At 40.7% G+C, this 17673-nt stretch overlaps 1 protein-coding gene across 1 annotated transcript in view; it reads left to right on the forward strand.

Annotated features, from left to right (window-relative positions):
• LOC115464468 (vomeronasal type-2 receptor 26-like) overlaps positions 1-17673 on the forward strand; it is a 34507-nt gene that overhangs the window by 11304 nt on the left and 5530 nt on the right. The window contains exons 2-6 of the mRNA XM_030194845.1: positions 2122-2279; positions 3941-4232; positions 8862-9656; positions 14264-14491; positions 16613-16739. Of these exons, the coding sequence (XP_030050705.1) occupies positions 2122-2279; positions 3941-4232; positions 8862-9656; positions 14264-14491; positions 16613-16739 (1600 nt within the window). The remainder of the gene's footprint in view (positions 1-2121; positions 2280-3940; positions 4233-8861; positions 9657-14263; positions 14492-16612; positions 16740-17673) is intronic.

Consider the following 17673-nt stretch of genomic DNA (forward strand, 5'->3'; position numbering starts at 1 on the left):
CACCTTGATTTTGACCCAGAGATGACGCAGACCAGGAATTGTGGCCGGCTAAGAAATTGCATGAGGATGTGAGGGAGGAAACCTGGAGAAGACAGTGGCCAGGACAGAACTGCACACATTCTTCAGCTTGGAATAGGGACGGCTGAAGGAGTATATGATTGAGGCCTACAAAATCCTGAGTGAAGTAGAACAGGTAAAAATGAATTGAATTTTCACTCTTCAAAAAAATACATTAGAGGCCAACTGAAACTGTTCTTTTTCAGTTTCAGCCAAAGTACATAAGTACATTACTACTACTACTACTATTTAGCATTTCTATAGCGCTACAAGGCGTACGCAGCGCTGCACAAACATAGAAGAAAGACAGTCCCTGCTCAAAGAGCTTACAATCTAATATAAGTATTGCCATACTGGGAAGGACCAAAGGTCCATCGAGCCCAGCACCCTGTTTCCAACAGTGGCCAGTCCAGGTCACAAATACCTGGATTGGCCACAAAACTGCCATAGAAACTGCCTGAAGGGTTTTGGATGAATTTAAAACAGGGGACACTCAATGAAATCACATGGATATACTTTTAAAACAAATTCACTCAAACAATAGTTAAGCTCTGGAACTCGTTGCCAGAGGATGTGGTAATGGCGGTTAGTGTATTTGGGTATAAAGGGAAGGGAATTGATATACACCTTTCTGTGGCTTTTGAAACTACATTCAAAGCAGTTTACATAGTATATACAGGTACTTATTTATACCTGGGGCAATGGAGGGTTAAGTGACTTGCCCAGAGTCAGAAGCTGCTGCAGTGGAAATCAATCCCAGTTCCTCTGGATCAAAGTCTGCTGCACTAACCACTAGGTTAATCCTCCACTAAAAAAGATTTGGACAAGTTCCTGGAGGAAACGTCCATAGTCTGTTTGTGAGATAGACATGGGGGAAGCCACTGCTCATCCCGGGATTGGTAGCATGACATGTTGCTACTAACTGGGTTTCTGCCAGGTATTTGTGACCTGGATTGGCTACTGTTGGAAGCGGGATACTGGGCTAGATGGACCATTGGTCTGAGTCAGTATGGCTATTCTTATGTTCTTATGTTATGTTCTTAAAAGTGAGACACAGGGAATAAGTGCACATGAGTGACTGAGAGAAAATCAGGGTAACAACAGTTTAAGACAAGAGAATGAATCAGCAACAGCAGTAATAAGGGGTTAAGGGTGAGTGAAAACTGATCAGTCATTGTGCTCAGTGGTCGAGGTGTGTGAAATCATTGCCAAAGGAGAGAGAAGCAGAAGACAAAGGATTGTTCACATTATGCTCATCTTGAGGAATCAATCAGTCTTATAAAGGATTTTCCACAAGTGAAATCTCTTTTATACAATCACATGCAACCACGTCAACAGCATGTCATGCATTTATAAATGTGACACATGTAGGAGTTCACTGGGACATAGTTTGTGCAGAACATGGGGCACACATATGTTGAAACCAGCATCAGAGCAGATTGAATGTGTATCGGTATTTGCACATTACAAGAAATAACTTGATAAGTCAATCTATAAACAGTGACCCCTTCTCTGTCCAGCAAGCATCTTTTCCACACCTAATTTCTATTTTCTGTGGATCAAATGCACAATATTCTTTTTTGGTATAATTATCTATTCCACCAAGAATTCCAGTCAAATTAGTATTTGTCCAGCTGCTAATAAAGACATAGCTTCTGCAAGGTTATTTTTTTAAAAGAAAAAAAACCCTATATTTAATATTAAATGTACAGATCTGAAACAGATATCCCTTGAGGCTGAACCTTTGAGCAGCAGGGCCAAATAACCACCACACGGTGTCTCTATAGACTTTGGATTTCAGCTAGAAATAGAGCTCACCTAGGTGTGTGCATTACACTTTCACTGTCTTCTCTCAAGCTGCTTTGTGGATATTTCAATATGTGATTGTTTTTCTGTCTGCAAATGAAAGTTAATATTGGGTGGAACCGTCAGGATCCGTACAGCATCCACCACCAAGTCCAACTGAAGGGCAGGAATTACCCAAAGAAATGCAGTTTCACGTCTTGAAAGATGAAAATTCACCCTCTTCTAATTTTAATGGTGCTTTATGATGTGCTGTGGAAGACTGCCGAGAACCAATGTAAGCTAGAATTCAACTGGGGGCATTTGCCAGGATATTACAAGAATGGGGACATCATGGCTGGGGTAATTGTAACTGTGAAACATTTTCATATAGAAGAACATTTGTCCTTCACAACACCCTTCGTCTATGGAGAAACCCAGTAAGTACCATCAGCGCTTAGTTCCCATCCAAGATCTAACCTGTGTCTGTTAGAAGCTTCTTTAGATGCAGGAGACTTTCCTTCGATTTTACATATCCCTACCAGTATCCTTTGGTCATCCTTCTATAATTTAAGACTTTATTAAAAACACATTATTTTATTGTAGCTTATTCTATCTTTGGACTTTACCTGCTACAACATTATTTTCTTTTGTCTTGTCTCTGTTCACTCCCTTCCCTCCTTTTTATGGTTTGTTTCCTTGTGTTGGCAAATCCATATTTTCTGGAATACGGAAGCATAAAAAATGTCAGATCATACTACTAAGGGGTAGATCATCAAAATGATTAAACTGCTGCCCGGTCAAATTGCAGAAGCCAGCTCCCTCACTGATACTCAATGGCAGGCCACCCAGATAATGTCAATACCAGGATAACTCTATGTTTGATTTTCAAGGTTCTCAGATAAAATGTGCCCAGAGTACCTCTACTTCAGGAAGCAGGTGAAAGCCTGTTTTTTTTTTCTAAGCCTTTAATACATAGGGTGACTGACTAACTCTGCATCTGGACTAGCTTGCTACACACACTGTAACTTAGATCAGTTCCTTATATCTTGTTTAACTGTAGAAAGAACTTCCCTTGAATTAAGCTGCCCATCTATTTATCCCAACTGCCATTGAACTACCCATCATGTCCCCATCTATATATCTGCACTTGGCCCCTCCACAAAGTACCTCTATCATGTCTATGTTAGTTGAATATTCTAATGCAGGAATTTGTTGCCAGAGAATGCGGTAAAAGCAGTTAGCTCAGCGGGGTTTAAAAATGGCTTAATTTCCTTAAAAAGAGTCTAAAATCCATTATTAAAATGGACTTTGGAAAATCTACTGCATATTCTATAATAAGCAGCTTAAAATCTGTTTTGCTGTTCTGGGATCTTGCGAGGTACTATGACCTGGATTGGTCACTGTTGGAAACAGGATACTGGGCTTGATGGACCTTCTGTCTGCTCCAGTATGGCAATACTTATGTTATTAGGTGTACCATTAGTATTATGCTAACACTGTATTATATCTGTGGTATTTGAATTCCAGTGCTGTTAAATGTGTATAGTTTTGATACTGTTTCACGGTAGTTCTATTATTAGGTATCAATTTACTGCTTTCAAATTTACCTCTTTTATTGTATTTATGTTTATTCTTGGTTATTTTACTATTGTTATGCTGTTAACAAAATTGCAAGTTTTATGTTAAACTGTACATGCTGGGTGAATCTCTTCATAAAGGTGATTAATAAATCCCAATAAATAAATAACTAGTCTTCTGGTCTTGATTGAACCACTAGCAGTCAATATTTCTTTAACCTCTGACTACTGTTAGCTAAATTAGCCAGACTATTCAGTCTCATACCCACAGTATTAGGATTGCCTTTTTGTACGATCTGCTGGTTTGTTTTCCACGTTGGATTTTGCAGATCGTCTGCCTTGTTGTTTTCTGGGACCCTTTTTGTACGGTCATACATGCCTGCTTAGCTATACAGGCCAGTAAAGAATATCGCCGTGCCTGCATAACTGTAAGCTCCTCCCCTTTTAAATCTCTTGAAATATCAGCCTATACAATGCGTAATTATCTCTTTTATATTCTCTGACATTTAATGTCATACCAGTTTTTTTCCGGAGAACTACTTCAACTTTCTGGCTTTTGTTTATGCCATTGAGGAAATCAACAACAGCTCCAAGATCTTACCCAACCTCACTCTGGGGTTCATTGTACATGAATCTTACACTAATCCAACCCTAACACTTCAGGCTGCCATGAAAATATTTTCAGGAATGGAAACCTGGATCCCTAATTATAAATGTGAAACATCTGGCACACTGGCTGCAATCATTGAAGGTCTTCCAGTGGAGGAATCAATTCATATATACAATATATTCAATATATACCACTACCCACAGGTGAGGGGGATTGTTAATATTATTTTATACAATATTGCATAACCCAACCTTATGGAACATGATCCTCTGTCAAATGATTCCAAAATTATTATCTATGGACCAATTACATTGTTTAGGGATCTGCATTGGCTACCAGTTTGTGCATGCATAAGGCTAGATATGATGCCTGAAAAATGTGCACAGTAAAAAACATGTCTAGGCGTATTCTCTAAAATAGACCTAAATTTTATATAATAGGGTTAACTTTCCATGTGGTATATAGAATACAATGAGCACCTCTCCACACAACCAAATTTGGTCGCGTCCAATTAAGCCATGTTTTATTTGGTATAAATCTCAACATCTAAATTAGGTGAAAAGTGGGTGTATTCTATAATAATTTTTATTTATTTACTTATTGCCTTTGTATCCCACATTTTCCCACCTATTGGTAGGTTCAATGTGGCTTACATGTTCCCAGAGAAATGGTTATAGATTCCAGAGTAATTGAATACAGAGTGCTTAGTACAATTGATTAGAGATTGCATAGTCTGTGTTTATAGTATGTATGGGATGGATTGGGTGGTAAAAACGTTTGCATTGTTGTCTGTTTTTGTGAATATTTAGGTTCTGTTTCGATGGTCTGGATGTTTAAGCTGGTTCTGTGTTGATGAACTTCCTTAGGAGGTGGGTCTTTAGGTTTTTTGGAAGTTTAGGTAATTGATCGTGATTATGTGCATAGATTTTCAAAACGCCCATGACCCATCCATTCCACACACCCTTTTCAACTATGCAACTTGGAATTTATGTGCATCATGTTATAGAATACCCTGACCCCTGGATTCTATATAGTGCGCCTAGAGAATTGCGCTGAAATCTATGTGGATTCTATAACAATGCATGTAACTTAACAAGCTTAACAAGAGCTGATAATAGCAATTAACAAGCAATAATGAGCATTAATTGGCACTGATTAGAATTTAGGCGTTCAACTCGCTAAGCGTATTCTGTAACGATATGTGCTAAACTTCTAAAGTGCGCTGGCAAAAGGGTCATGGTTATGGGTGGGAAAATGGGCATTTCATGGGTGTTCCAAAATGTATGCACCTAGTTATAGAATATGACCTCGTGAGCCTAGATCATCAAAGTGCAAGGATTTACACCAAATGGATGTACGTAGATTTAGGCGCTGAAATATAAAGTAAGCATATTCTATAATCGCACCAATTATAGAATATGCTTAGTCAGAACTAATTTCTTAGGCATCATATATAGAATCTCCTCCTTAGCGAGTTGTGAGCATAAATTGTAATACCAATTAGTGCTGATAATTGCTTGTTAACATCCAATTAACAGCGCTGATTAGCTAATTAACCAATTAAACTTATGAGACTCCTGAGGCAGGCGCACTGCATGCCAAAATGCAGGACTGCATCAAGTTTTGATATTACATCTTTTTATAGATTTTATAGATCTCTATGGACTATATATATTTTTTCACAAATTCTAATATACGAAAGCTTCCACTCAATACAAAACTACAATGGTAGGTGGGGAAAAGCCTCAAAGAGCTCCCAGATCAAATGTCAATCTGTCGGAGCTGAAACAGACCAACTAGTCTTCTCTTCATCATTGGCAAAAACCCCTTGTGAGCAGCCCCCAAAATTTTTTTATGGACCGCAGTAAATTTTCTATTTTTTTGAAGTTAAGAATTTTTTAGGAAAAAAAGCGTGTTGATTTCTAGAACATACTTAGTATATAATGCAATACACTTAGCTTTATTGCTTGGTATTCAGTATTACTGCTGCTTTATGCTGCGCTGTTCCCTATTAGGTTACCCTGAGCTGACGTTGGCCAGCGTTTCGCTGCTTCTTCAGGGTCTCGGGTAATTACTAGGGAATACAAATACAAAAGTTAATATAATGCAGCATAAACAGATTGACAAAAAATTCTTAATACAAAACCATCAGCATAGTACTTGGAGCTCGTTGCACAGCGCTTCAGATGCAGCACATCTAACCTAGAGAGACGTTGCCCCGCTAGTATAAATAGAAAATCTGACGTCAGACGCTAACAAATGATTCTCCAATCAGGGGTTCTGAAAAAAGCTCCTATCAGGTGTTTTAAAAGAAATAGCACCAATCCAGTCGTGAGTTTAAACCTCGCGGTTCTAAAGAATGCAATTTAAAAATCCATCGTTGTTCTGCCTGTAATAGTTGTCTTTGATGATCACCTCCTCGCATAGATTTTGAGATTTCTTGTAGGACAAAACATTTCAGATCATTAAACTCATGCATTTGATCAATACAATGTTTGATCAAAGGTAGACCTATTTTATGAGAACTTATGGCGCTTTTATGTTCAATTATGTGCACATGTAAAGGTCTAGAAGTTTGTCCTACGTATAGTTTCTTGCATGGGCAGAGTAGACAATATATTACTGAACTCGATCTGCATGTGGTGTTTATCTTGAGTTCATATATCTTCTGATCCAATGGGTTGACAAAAGTGGAGATCTCCAACATAATGGAACATACTGAACAGTTCTTGCATTTGATATGACCAGTCCAAAAAGGCGGAGGAACTCTGCTCGATAATATGGCTGGGCTAAGGAGTTCCTTTAAATTCCTATTTCTACTGTATGCCAATCGGAGCTGGGCATCTGAAAACTGTGGGTGGGTTTGAATGAGTTTCCAGTGTTTCCTCAATATTGCAGAGATTCGAGGCGATGTGGAATTAAACTGTGTAACATAGGTGAAAATCTGTTGTTCATTTTCTTCTCTAACCTCTGGAGTACTCGCTTTTAAAAGATGTACTCTATGATTGTAGCGTGCTCTTCTATATGCATATTTAATCACCGATTTGGGGTAACCTCGAACTTGAATGTCTAACAAATATCCCTTGGTTGGTACTTCTCTGGTCATTCCCCTTTTTGTTTTGTTGTTTCTCCTTGGTTAGTTTTACAGTGCACACATTTTGAGCGCATACAAATCGCTGGGTAGACTCTAGAAGGAACCAGTAATTAACCAGTTAGCAGTGATATTCAGACAGCTAACCAATTAAGTAAGTGGTTAAAGATAGGACAGCAAACAAGTCATCAAGTTAATTGGGCATCAGTCTGAATATTGGCCAATGCCTGGTTAACTTCTTGGTAGCAGCAATGGGTCTTCTGCCCCCCCCCCCCCCCAGTCCCGATCTTCCCTCCCTCCAGCCTGAAGAAAAATCAAGCTCCAGCCCAAACTCCCCCCCCCCCCCTCCATCCCTGTAACACCCTCCTCGGGCCTACCTGGAACCACACTGATGGTCTAGGGATGTCAACCAGGTTGGAACCATGCCCATTTGCTCCTGTTTGTTGTAGGTGCAGCCTCAATATGGCTGCTGCATCACCTAGTGGCAGTCTCATGGTACTCTGGGTGGAAATAGGAGAATCAGAACACCTAATTGTACCTTGTATAAGACCCAGTGGCTGGCAAGTGCTGAATTAGCTCTGGATATTCAGTGCTGTGATATGGAGCAGCATTGATATCCAAGGCTAATTCTTTGAACTAACAAATATCTACTATATATTTACTTCCAGTGCTTCCTTGGCTCATTAGTTCTTGATTGTGTTCTATTTCATAGAGAAGGAATTTCCTCTTCTTTTTCTTCTCTCAATAAGGTTGCGGCAGACCTGGATTCACACTGCCTCCTTTTATAAGGTGAGGTGGTTCAAGGCAAAGAGGAGGGAATTTTTGGGCAAGTAAAAGAGCCTTCAAGACTTTTGGATAGGTCTCCATAGAGTATTGCTTGGAGACACAAGTACTTTCTCATGAAGCAATTACTACAAAATAATTTACGGGATGACTCCAGACTATATGTGTGACATGATAGATATCTCCCAACTCAAAACTCAACTTTAACTGCAAGGGATTATCTTATTCTACACTTTCCTAATTACAAAAATATCAAATACAAATCCACTCTAATTTGAGATTTTTTTTCTCATTTAGGCACTAAATGGTGGAATTCTATCCCAAGGGAAATACTACAGCTCAATAACTGTCTGACCTTTTGCAAATGATTGAAGGATTTTCTTTTCTATAAGTTCCTTCACTAGATGTTGAAATTGGTTATAGCCAAGATCTTTCTCCCCATTGCTACTTTTTCAGTAATGTTCCTTTAACTCTTACAGTTTTCATAACATGCATTATACATTAACTTGTGCTGTTTATTACTTATGTAAGCTAAATAGAGCTGAATAATTGTATTTGGATAATGTGGGATACAAGTATCAAATAAATAAATAAATTCCACATCTGTAGTCTTCTGTACATCTGTTTGTGGAAGGTGCTCCAAGAACAGATGAAATGTTGTTTCATGCTGAGGAATGCCTCAGGAGGAACCTAGACCTGCAGAGATTCGTCTGCAAAGTATCTACAAGCTTTCAAGCTCTGACGAGAGTAGGAAAAGTACCCCTCTGTTGCTTAATGCTGATTGAGTTTCCACCTTTCCATCAGAGCTCAACCCAGCTGTAATACCAAGGTGATTTTATCACCTCTCACTTTTAGCCCTCTACCCTTCTGTGCAAAATACTGTTTTAAATATATCAGATTTCAAATGCTGTGGAAAATGATAAAGATGGTTATGCATTAATTATCTTTTTCTCACCAGATCAGTTTCACTTCTCAGAATCTTTTTATGAGTGACATGGTTAAATTTCCTCATTTTTACCGAACTGTCCCCAGTGAGGTGCACCTCTGTGCTGGGATAGTGAAGTTACTGAAACATTTTGGCTGGAGCTGGATTGGTGTCATTGCATGTTATGAAGATAAGAGCCATAGGGCTATCCAGATCCTGAAAGAAGGGATTGAGCAGAATGGAGGCTGCATTGCATTTGAAGAAATCTTCAATCGTGACAATGTCATGACAACTGATTTCTCACAATTTTATGAGAGAATCAATTCATCATCAACTAGTGTGATCATTCTCTATTGTAGTAGGGATTATACCTGGAATCTACTTAGGAAAGGAAATTATTATACTTTATTAAATAAAAAAGTCTGGATTACCACATATGAGCAGGACTTTATCTCGATTTATCCATTGGGCATCAGTGTGAAGAACAACACCTTGGCATTCACAGTTGCAAAGAAGAATATTCCAAGTTTTTCAAAATTTGTCCGTGAGGTGAATCCTATCCTGCTTCCAAATGATTTATACACTTGGTCATGGTGGATGTACCTGTGTAACAGCCAGTGCCAAAAGAGCATCAGAAGATCTTGTGTCACTAATGAAGTAATATTCAATGCATCACATTGTTACACCAAATACTTCGGGAGCAGCTACAGTGTGTACAATGCTGTGAATGTCCTGGCACACGCTCTGCATGACATGATCACGTCTGTTTTTGGAAATGATACTATGTGGAATGGAGAAAGGAGGTTGTTGGATTATTTGCCCTGGAAGGTAAGATTATTTGTTAGAGAATTGATCAATATAAGATATAAGAGGAGGAGAAGACAGGGTGCTATGGATATATTAAGCAGTAAATTCAATAAGAGGTACTAGGATTTATGTGTCAGATGTAATGTAAATGATTAGAATATGGGTGTATATATGTGTATGTACATATATCCGCTTATAATCCATCTAAATATGCATATATCTTTAACAGTGCTTAGTTTGCAGGTGGAAATCCACCTGACTGAGATGTGTTGACTGCCCTCTGTCCTTCTTTTTCCTGAGATTTTTAATATTTTTAATCTGCTTTTATCTTTTATTAGCAGTGGCAGCATATCAAATACAACAATAAACACAACCATGAGAGTATGCGCATCACTATACCCTGAGCAGTGATCCTGGATGCTACATCAAAAGTGTTAAATGTACCCCTGGCCAGGAATTTTTGACACGCCTTCTGCTGCCTGACCACCTGGCGAAAAGGCTTGGCCTGCTCCAGAGGGAGTGCCTCAACCAAGCTGGACAGTTGCCTCACTGAGTTCCGCAAGTGGACGCTCGTGAAGAGCTGGTATGTCTGGATCTTGGCAGCTAGCATAGCGGCCTGATACATCTTCCTCCCAAAAGAGTCCAAGGTTCTAGATTCTCTGCCTGGGGGCGCCGAGGCATAGTCTCTAGAGCTCTTGGCTCTTTTGAGGGCGGAGTCCACCACCATGGAATTGTGAGGTAGCTAAGACCTCATCAATCCAGGTTCACCATGGATCCAATATTGGGATTCAGCTTTTTTTGGGATCAAGGGATTAGACAGAGGGAATGACCAGTTTCACATAAGGACTTCCTTCAGTACATCATGCAAAGGAGCCGTTGCAGCCTCTCTAGGCGGAGAAGGATAATCCAGGACCTCGAGCATCTCAGCCCACCCTCAACCTCCATAGGGAGGGGAATAGCCGCAGCCATTTCCCGGACAAAGGAGGTAAAGGATAGACTCTCCAGTGGAGAAAGTCTCCTTTCTGGTGGAGGGGAAGGTTCAGAGGGAATCCCATAGGACTCGTCAGAAGAAAAGTACCTGGGATCTTCCTCTTCCTCCCACAAACGGTCATCTTCAGTATAGGACAAGACATCCCTCAGAGTAGTCTGAAACTAAACATGTCTCGATGCTGAGGAACGACGTCCTCGATGGCGATGCCGAGAAGTCGACGCCCGCCTGGACTGTGGTGAAGCTTCCTCCACCAACGTCAAAGGGGAGACAACCTGGCAGTGGCGTTCCGAGGGGCGCTGACACCCGGGGTGGATCGCCGATGTGCCCATCCCCCTTGGTGCAGCGCGACCCCCCCCCCCAGCGAAGGGACACCCCCCAACCCCGGCAAAACAACCCCCCCGGGTGCACACCGCTTGGGGGGGGGGCGCGCACCGGTCAGCGCCATTGGTTTCCATGCTCCCTCTGTCCCAGAACAGGTTACTTCCTGTTCTGGGGCAGAGGGAGCATGGAAACCAACGACGCTGACCGGCACACGGCACCCCCCCAGCAGCATGCACCTGGGGCGGACTGCCCCCACTGCCCCCCTTGGTACGCCACTGCAACCTGGATGGTAGCTGACACCGATGCCGCAGGCGGCACCAATGTCGGGGACCTCACAACAGGCAAAGGGCCAGATGCCACTGCAGCAGACAGTATGGAAGGTGCAAGCGCCCCCAACACCGAAGCAGACTGGCGCAGCAATCCTTCCAGAAGCTCTGCAAGCAGGGCCCTGATGTGCTGGTCGAGAGCTGCCATCAGACAAGGCTAAGGAGTCGGTAAAGGAGCTGGTGGCAGAATCTGTCGAGGTACCGGGCTACCAGAAGATCGACACATCGACACCTCCTGAATAGAGGGGGAGCGATCCTCTCGGCGCCGACGTTTCTCGGGTGCCGACTCTCTCGACGCCCTGGAGCTCCTGGTACCATGTGTCAAAGGAGAACAATGACGGTGCTTCTTCACCTTCGCTCGACGCCTGTCATCGAGACTCCTCGGTACCGATGAAGAGGACGCGGAATCCTCACGTCTCCTTGGGGCTGGGTCCGACGAAGGTCGGTCCCGCGGGGCCTGCATAACAGGAGGCCTTGAGACAGGTGGAGACCCACTCGACGCCTCACTGCTCCCAGCGTGAGTTGGTCTCTCAGCAGCCATTATCTCTGCTCCCAATCGATGCTCCTGTCGATGTCGATGACACCGCCGACCTTGGTACCGATGTCGTTGTCGAAGGACCGGACCGAGCCCCAAAAAGCTTTTCTCGTTGGGCTTCTTGAGACACTTGGGTCCATTTCTTCATACGAAGACACAGACATCAAGCGGCTGGGCTATGGTTGGGCACTGGATACACCAGGCATGGGTATTGGTATCTGAGATGGTCCTGTTGCACTGAGTACAATGTTGGAAGCCGCTGGGTGTCTTTGATGACATGGAAGGAAAAACGGCTTCGGCAAAATCAAAAGGCGCGATTGTGCCTATTAAAAGAAAAAAGGGCACAAAAAACAAGGGAATAACCCAGCCACGTCAAAACACAAAGGAAACTTTAAAAAGTGAAGAAATCTAAAAGACACTACAATTTTTTTGGGAAAACTTACAAAAAGTGAAATAAAATATAAAATAAAGAACAAATAGCGAAAAATTCACAAAGACTCTTTAACTGGGCCTAAGAGGAATGGAGATAAAAACCTACTGCACGTGGAAAAAAAACCTGAGGGAACGCACTGACGCAATAGGTGGGAAATCAGTCCGCGCATGCGCACCAGAAGACTTTGGCAAAACTTTTTATATATTTTGCTTGCAAAATGGCGATTCCTGGGCCTACGCAGACGTCGACCCACATGTGAGAACAAGCAGCCTGCTTGTCCTCGGAGAAATGCTGGATATGAATCAGAGGGGGGGACCTATGTGATTATGGTGGAATAAAGATAGGAAGATGCTGAGCTGTAGGGAGAAGTGAAGAAAAGAAGCTTAAATTCTGGACATGGGGGGGGGAGGGGAGACAGAGAAAGAGGGGAAGCTTGTGAGACACTGGGTGAGGAGAGAGAGAGAGAGAGAGACAGAGAGAGAGAGAGATGAATAGGAGGCTTGGGGTAAGGGAAATGGAAAGCTGTAGAGCAATGTAGTAGTATTGATTGATGTAGTTAATAAAAGAGAGAGATTGAGGACTAAACAGTGGAAAGAAGGGATGAAATCTGAGTGGATAGAGAAGCAGAAAAATAAATTGAAAAAAGCTGAAATTGAAAGATGGATGTAGGGTAGGAAGTGAAGACAGGAGGAGAGAAAAGGTATGGCAAATGGATAGGATCTTCTAGGAATAGAAGACAGGAAAACAAAGTCTGGGGCTGAGATGATTAGAAAAGTAAAATGTGCAGATAAAATAGTAGAAATATGATTGGAATATGTCAGTTTATGGAATCTACATCTGCTGTATTCACATTTTTCACATTACAAGGGGAAATGCAATTTCTCTGACGTTTGAACTCAGTATGTAAATGACTGATATTTTTGTTGGCATTCACAAACAGAAGGCAAATTGCTCCACTTGAAGGAAAAGTGCCAAGCTTGAAACAGTAAAGCAAAGGAAAGCAACCTCTCGCAAATGGTGTCCAAACAAAGTCTTTATTAAAAAGTTCTTCTAAAACAGTTGGGGAGACCCGACACGACTCGTGTTTCGGCCTAAAACAACCTGCATCAGGGGTCTAAAAAGTTTTAAAATTATACAAAAGAATCAAAAAATGAACCATAAACATAGGTGTACATGAAACACATGTGAATAAACCATGTCAAATAAACTTAAGAACGTCACGTTATAAAATAAAACCGCAACATAAAAAATTACCATGTCAATGAATTTAAAAATACTAGAGCACTAAAAATGTGTAAATGCTATCATTTACATATGTAAAATCAAGTAGTACATATCCCACTCGGTAAGATTATTCAAAAAAGTGATAGAATATAGTAACGTTAAAAAAATATAGATATAGAAATAAAAATATAAAATCTTTGAATGCACTGTGCACAAAGGAAAAGAAAATATAGTTGCATATGTCAAAACATGTGGAGAAATACAAACATATGTAGATAAAAAACAACGTCGTGCGGTGATATTTTTCTTGTATAATTCCTGTTCAGACTTTTATCTAGGGAGATTGAAATTCTCAAAGTTATATATGCAATTAATTGAGTATTACCTGTGTAAATGGGCCACTTGGAAATTGTCTTATTGCATACACCTAATATTTTTATGCACATCCTCGGCATGCATAATTCAACAACATTTGACAGAGGCATTCTGAGGGCCAGAGTTAGGATGGGATTTGAAACAAGGCAGGTATTTCTCTCCTTTCTAAAGTAGCCATTTTGTTTTAGATGGAAGAGAACCTATAGGAAAAGCAGCTGCAAACATCTGGGTATTTTTTAATTTGGTGAATTTTAAAGCTAATGTCCGCAGGTAGGAAAAAGTCCACAGACTTTGCAGCTATTCAGTCAGTATGAAAATTATTCTCCAGAATCACTTTAAAAAGGGACATTGTTTTGCTTTTATATATGCTTGAAATTACATAGGTTACCTGGAACTATTGAACATTTACCCTTCATTCTTTAGCTACATCATTACCTGAAGAGTGTCCACTTCAAGAATGGTGTTGGTGACGAGATTTCTTTTGATGAGAATGGAGACCTCATCATTGGATACAATATCATAAATATTGTCTGTCTACCCAATGGGACACAGAGGAATGAAATTGTCGGTAGTTATAACCCCTACGCTCCTCCGGGACAGGATTTCACCATTGATGAGAAGATGATTGTGTGGGAGAGTGATTTCACCCAGGTCAGAATTAAGTAACACTAGAGTAACACAGAATTAAGTAAGACTAGAGTCTTGTTACAATGAGATAGAGTTACAATGTGATTGGCTGACGTCAGTATTCAAAAGTTTGTCCAGATAACTTCCTGAGTTCTAAATACAAATCTTTACTTTTGAAATTCTATATCCTCTGCTCAGTTAAATTTTGCTCGGCCAACATATTGTCTGGGCAAATTTTACCCATTGCCAAATAGACTGAGGGCACATAGTTATCATTGTCAGCTACTGTTCAGTCATGTTATGCTATTTTAGCTCAGGTCTCAATTTATGCAATGAGTCCTAGTTACTAATAACTGAGGTTAACAGTAAAATAACACATCTTAACAGGATCCCTTGTTGATAACTTTCCCCTTTAAGAATAAAGAAATGTTTCTAGAAATGGAAATCACTGTTATGTGTAATAAAAGTGAGCTAAGTATAGAATAATCAAGCCACTGTGACATCACTGATTAGGTTGGTTCTTATTGGTGGAATGAGGCATTATGACATCACAATATCAGCTCTGAAACTCTTCATACTAAGGGGGGGGGGGGAAGTTATTAACGTGGGCTACCATTAAGATGGGTTATTTTAGCACTAACTCATGCTGTTTTAGCACAGGTCCCATTTTATGCAATGAGACGTGTAGTCGTTAATAACTGGGTTTAACAGTAAAATAACACACCTTAATTTTAGCTCACATTGATAACTCCTCCCCCTCCCCAAGATGTAGGTGTTCTGGGATTGTGGTGAACAGTTAGTAGTGAAAAGATATGGCAAATGGGACCAGCATTTCCTGTGTCATTTCATGCCATTTTAAAGTTAAAACTACAGAAAAAAGTCCAAAATTGTGCCTTTTTGTGGACTTTTTTCCTATATTGTCTGTAGTGTAGTATTGCAGAATAGTGCACACTATTGCACAGTTAGTGTGCACTGTTGCTTAATAGTGCACCTTATTGTTCAGTAGTGCATATTATTGCTCAATAATGTGCACTATTTATCACTAGAGGGTCTTTTTACTAAGGCATGCCTAAAAGTGGCCTGTGCTGGTGTAGATGCATGTTTTGGACGTGCGTAGGTCCATTTGCTCAGAGCGCCTGGAAAAAAGGCATTTTTTGTGCCACAAAATGCATGTGCAGCAAAATTAAAAGCAGCGCACATCCATTTTTGGGCTGATACCTTACCGCCACCCATTGACTTAGTGGTAATATCTCACACGCTAAGCAGGCGGTAAGCAGCCTGTGTGCGTAAACCTCCTATTACCTCCAGGTAAGCACCATGTGGTAGAAAATAGAAAATATTTTCTACCGAGTATTTTGGGCACACGTCAAAAACAGAATTACTGCTCAAGGCACACGGTAGCCAGGAGGTAATGCCAATATGATGTGCTTTAGATGCACATAGGAGCCTATGCGCCTTTGTAAAAAGGGCCCCTAGGTACACTATTGAAATATCACTATTGAATAATAGGGTGCGCTATTTGAGCACCATTGCTCAATACACGTTGAAAAGCTTCTTACTATCCCCTGAGGAGGCATTAACCCCCTGAATCTGTAAGATCCCAGATCCACGCATAAACTAATTAGTCAATAGACACTAACAACCAATTATTAGAGTTAACAAGCACTTAATTGCCAGTTAGTAGGAGTTAGGCATGGATCCGCCCTGTGCCCTATTCTGTAACATGCGTGCCTAAATTTCATAGCATGCAGCTCCAAAGAGGGCATGGCCATGGGTGGAACATTCCAAGAAATTAGACATGATGTTTTATAAGAACTGCCTTTGCGTGCCTAACTACCATCAGTTGGATGCCAGCATTTACACCAACCTTTGGCAGGTGCATATGCTCATGCCCAAAACCAGGCGCAAAATGCATGCTGCACAGAGTGCCCTTTACTGAATACTAGCTTAGTATGGATCATTCCAGTGCATGTTTATAAGAAATGTAACTTAAATAGATGCTCAGCAGCTTATGCTGTGAGGTAAAATGCACAGGTTCCCTTTTGTTCCATTCACTGTGTACAGACAAAATTTATGAACACTGCATTTAAAAAATAACATCTAAGCCTCAAATAAACCTATGTAGCTTGTTTTCTCAATCCTCAGACTCCTCCACAGTCCAGATGCAGCCCAGGTTGCCCACTTGGTTACAGGAAATTAACCAGGGAAGGAGATCCTATCTGCTGCTATGACTGTATTCCCTGTCCAGAGGGAGAGATCTCCAACCAAACTGGTAGGTGATATCCTGGAACTTGTGGACTGCACATGGCTATAAATTATTTTTATTTTAAAGAATTTACAATGATCCAATGCCCCCACCATTGGTGAGACAAGCGCCACGGAGCTAGCGTGTTGTCTGCCCCTCTTCTTAGGCATACCGAAGAAGGAAAATCTTCAATTCTCCAGGAAGGCAGAGGTCAGTTTAGGAGCGACTTCTCTCTACTCCCTTCAGGCCGCCATCTTGCCTGCTATAGATTATTCATGATGGTTCATCTCTGGGAAATTAGGCAGGAGAGAAAATCTGTAGAAACTCTGAATAATCCACAGTTTGGTTGGCATTATTTTTCTTTGGAGAATGAGAGAAAAATGTAAAAATGTATGGCCTCTATCCTAAAAGAAGCCTCACTAGATGTTAGATTCTGTCAACACCAAAATGGACAGAGTGTAAAATTATAAGGGGATACATAGTTTAGGAGGGTATATAGGTGATATTCTATAAATACAACATGGACCCCTTTGTGTATTTATAAAATAATAGAATTAAGAGTCAATGATGGTGCCTATCTGTGTCTCACGCGTTTCCAAGTTTATTCAAGTCTTGATATCCCACCCATTGTGAGAACGTCTGAGCGTGTTACATATATTAAAAAGAGATAATTCTCAGAGAGAGAGAGAGAAATGTTAAGGGAAAGTGGATATGTAGATAACAAAGGGACAGTAAAAGAAGAAAAGGTCTACAATTTTCAATAGGAAAGATATAGGATTTAGTAGGGAAGGAAAATGAAGGATGACTTATGTGTCGCAGTGTCAGCCAGGCACACTTTTCTATATGTTGTTTACAAGCTATACCACTGACAAACACAAGATATGTGCGGCTTTTGATATATTACAAAATTCTAGGAGTTGGATTATTTATTATTTGTGGTTCACTGTAGCAGCTATTATCT

This window comes from Microcaecilia unicolor, chromosome 3 (genome assembly GCF_901765095.1).
Source record: "Microcaecilia unicolor chromosome 3, aMicUni1.1, whole genome shotgun sequence".
Taxonomy (NCBI): Eukaryota; Metazoa; Chordata; class Amphibia; order Gymnophiona; family Siphonopidae; genus Microcaecilia; species Microcaecilia unicolor.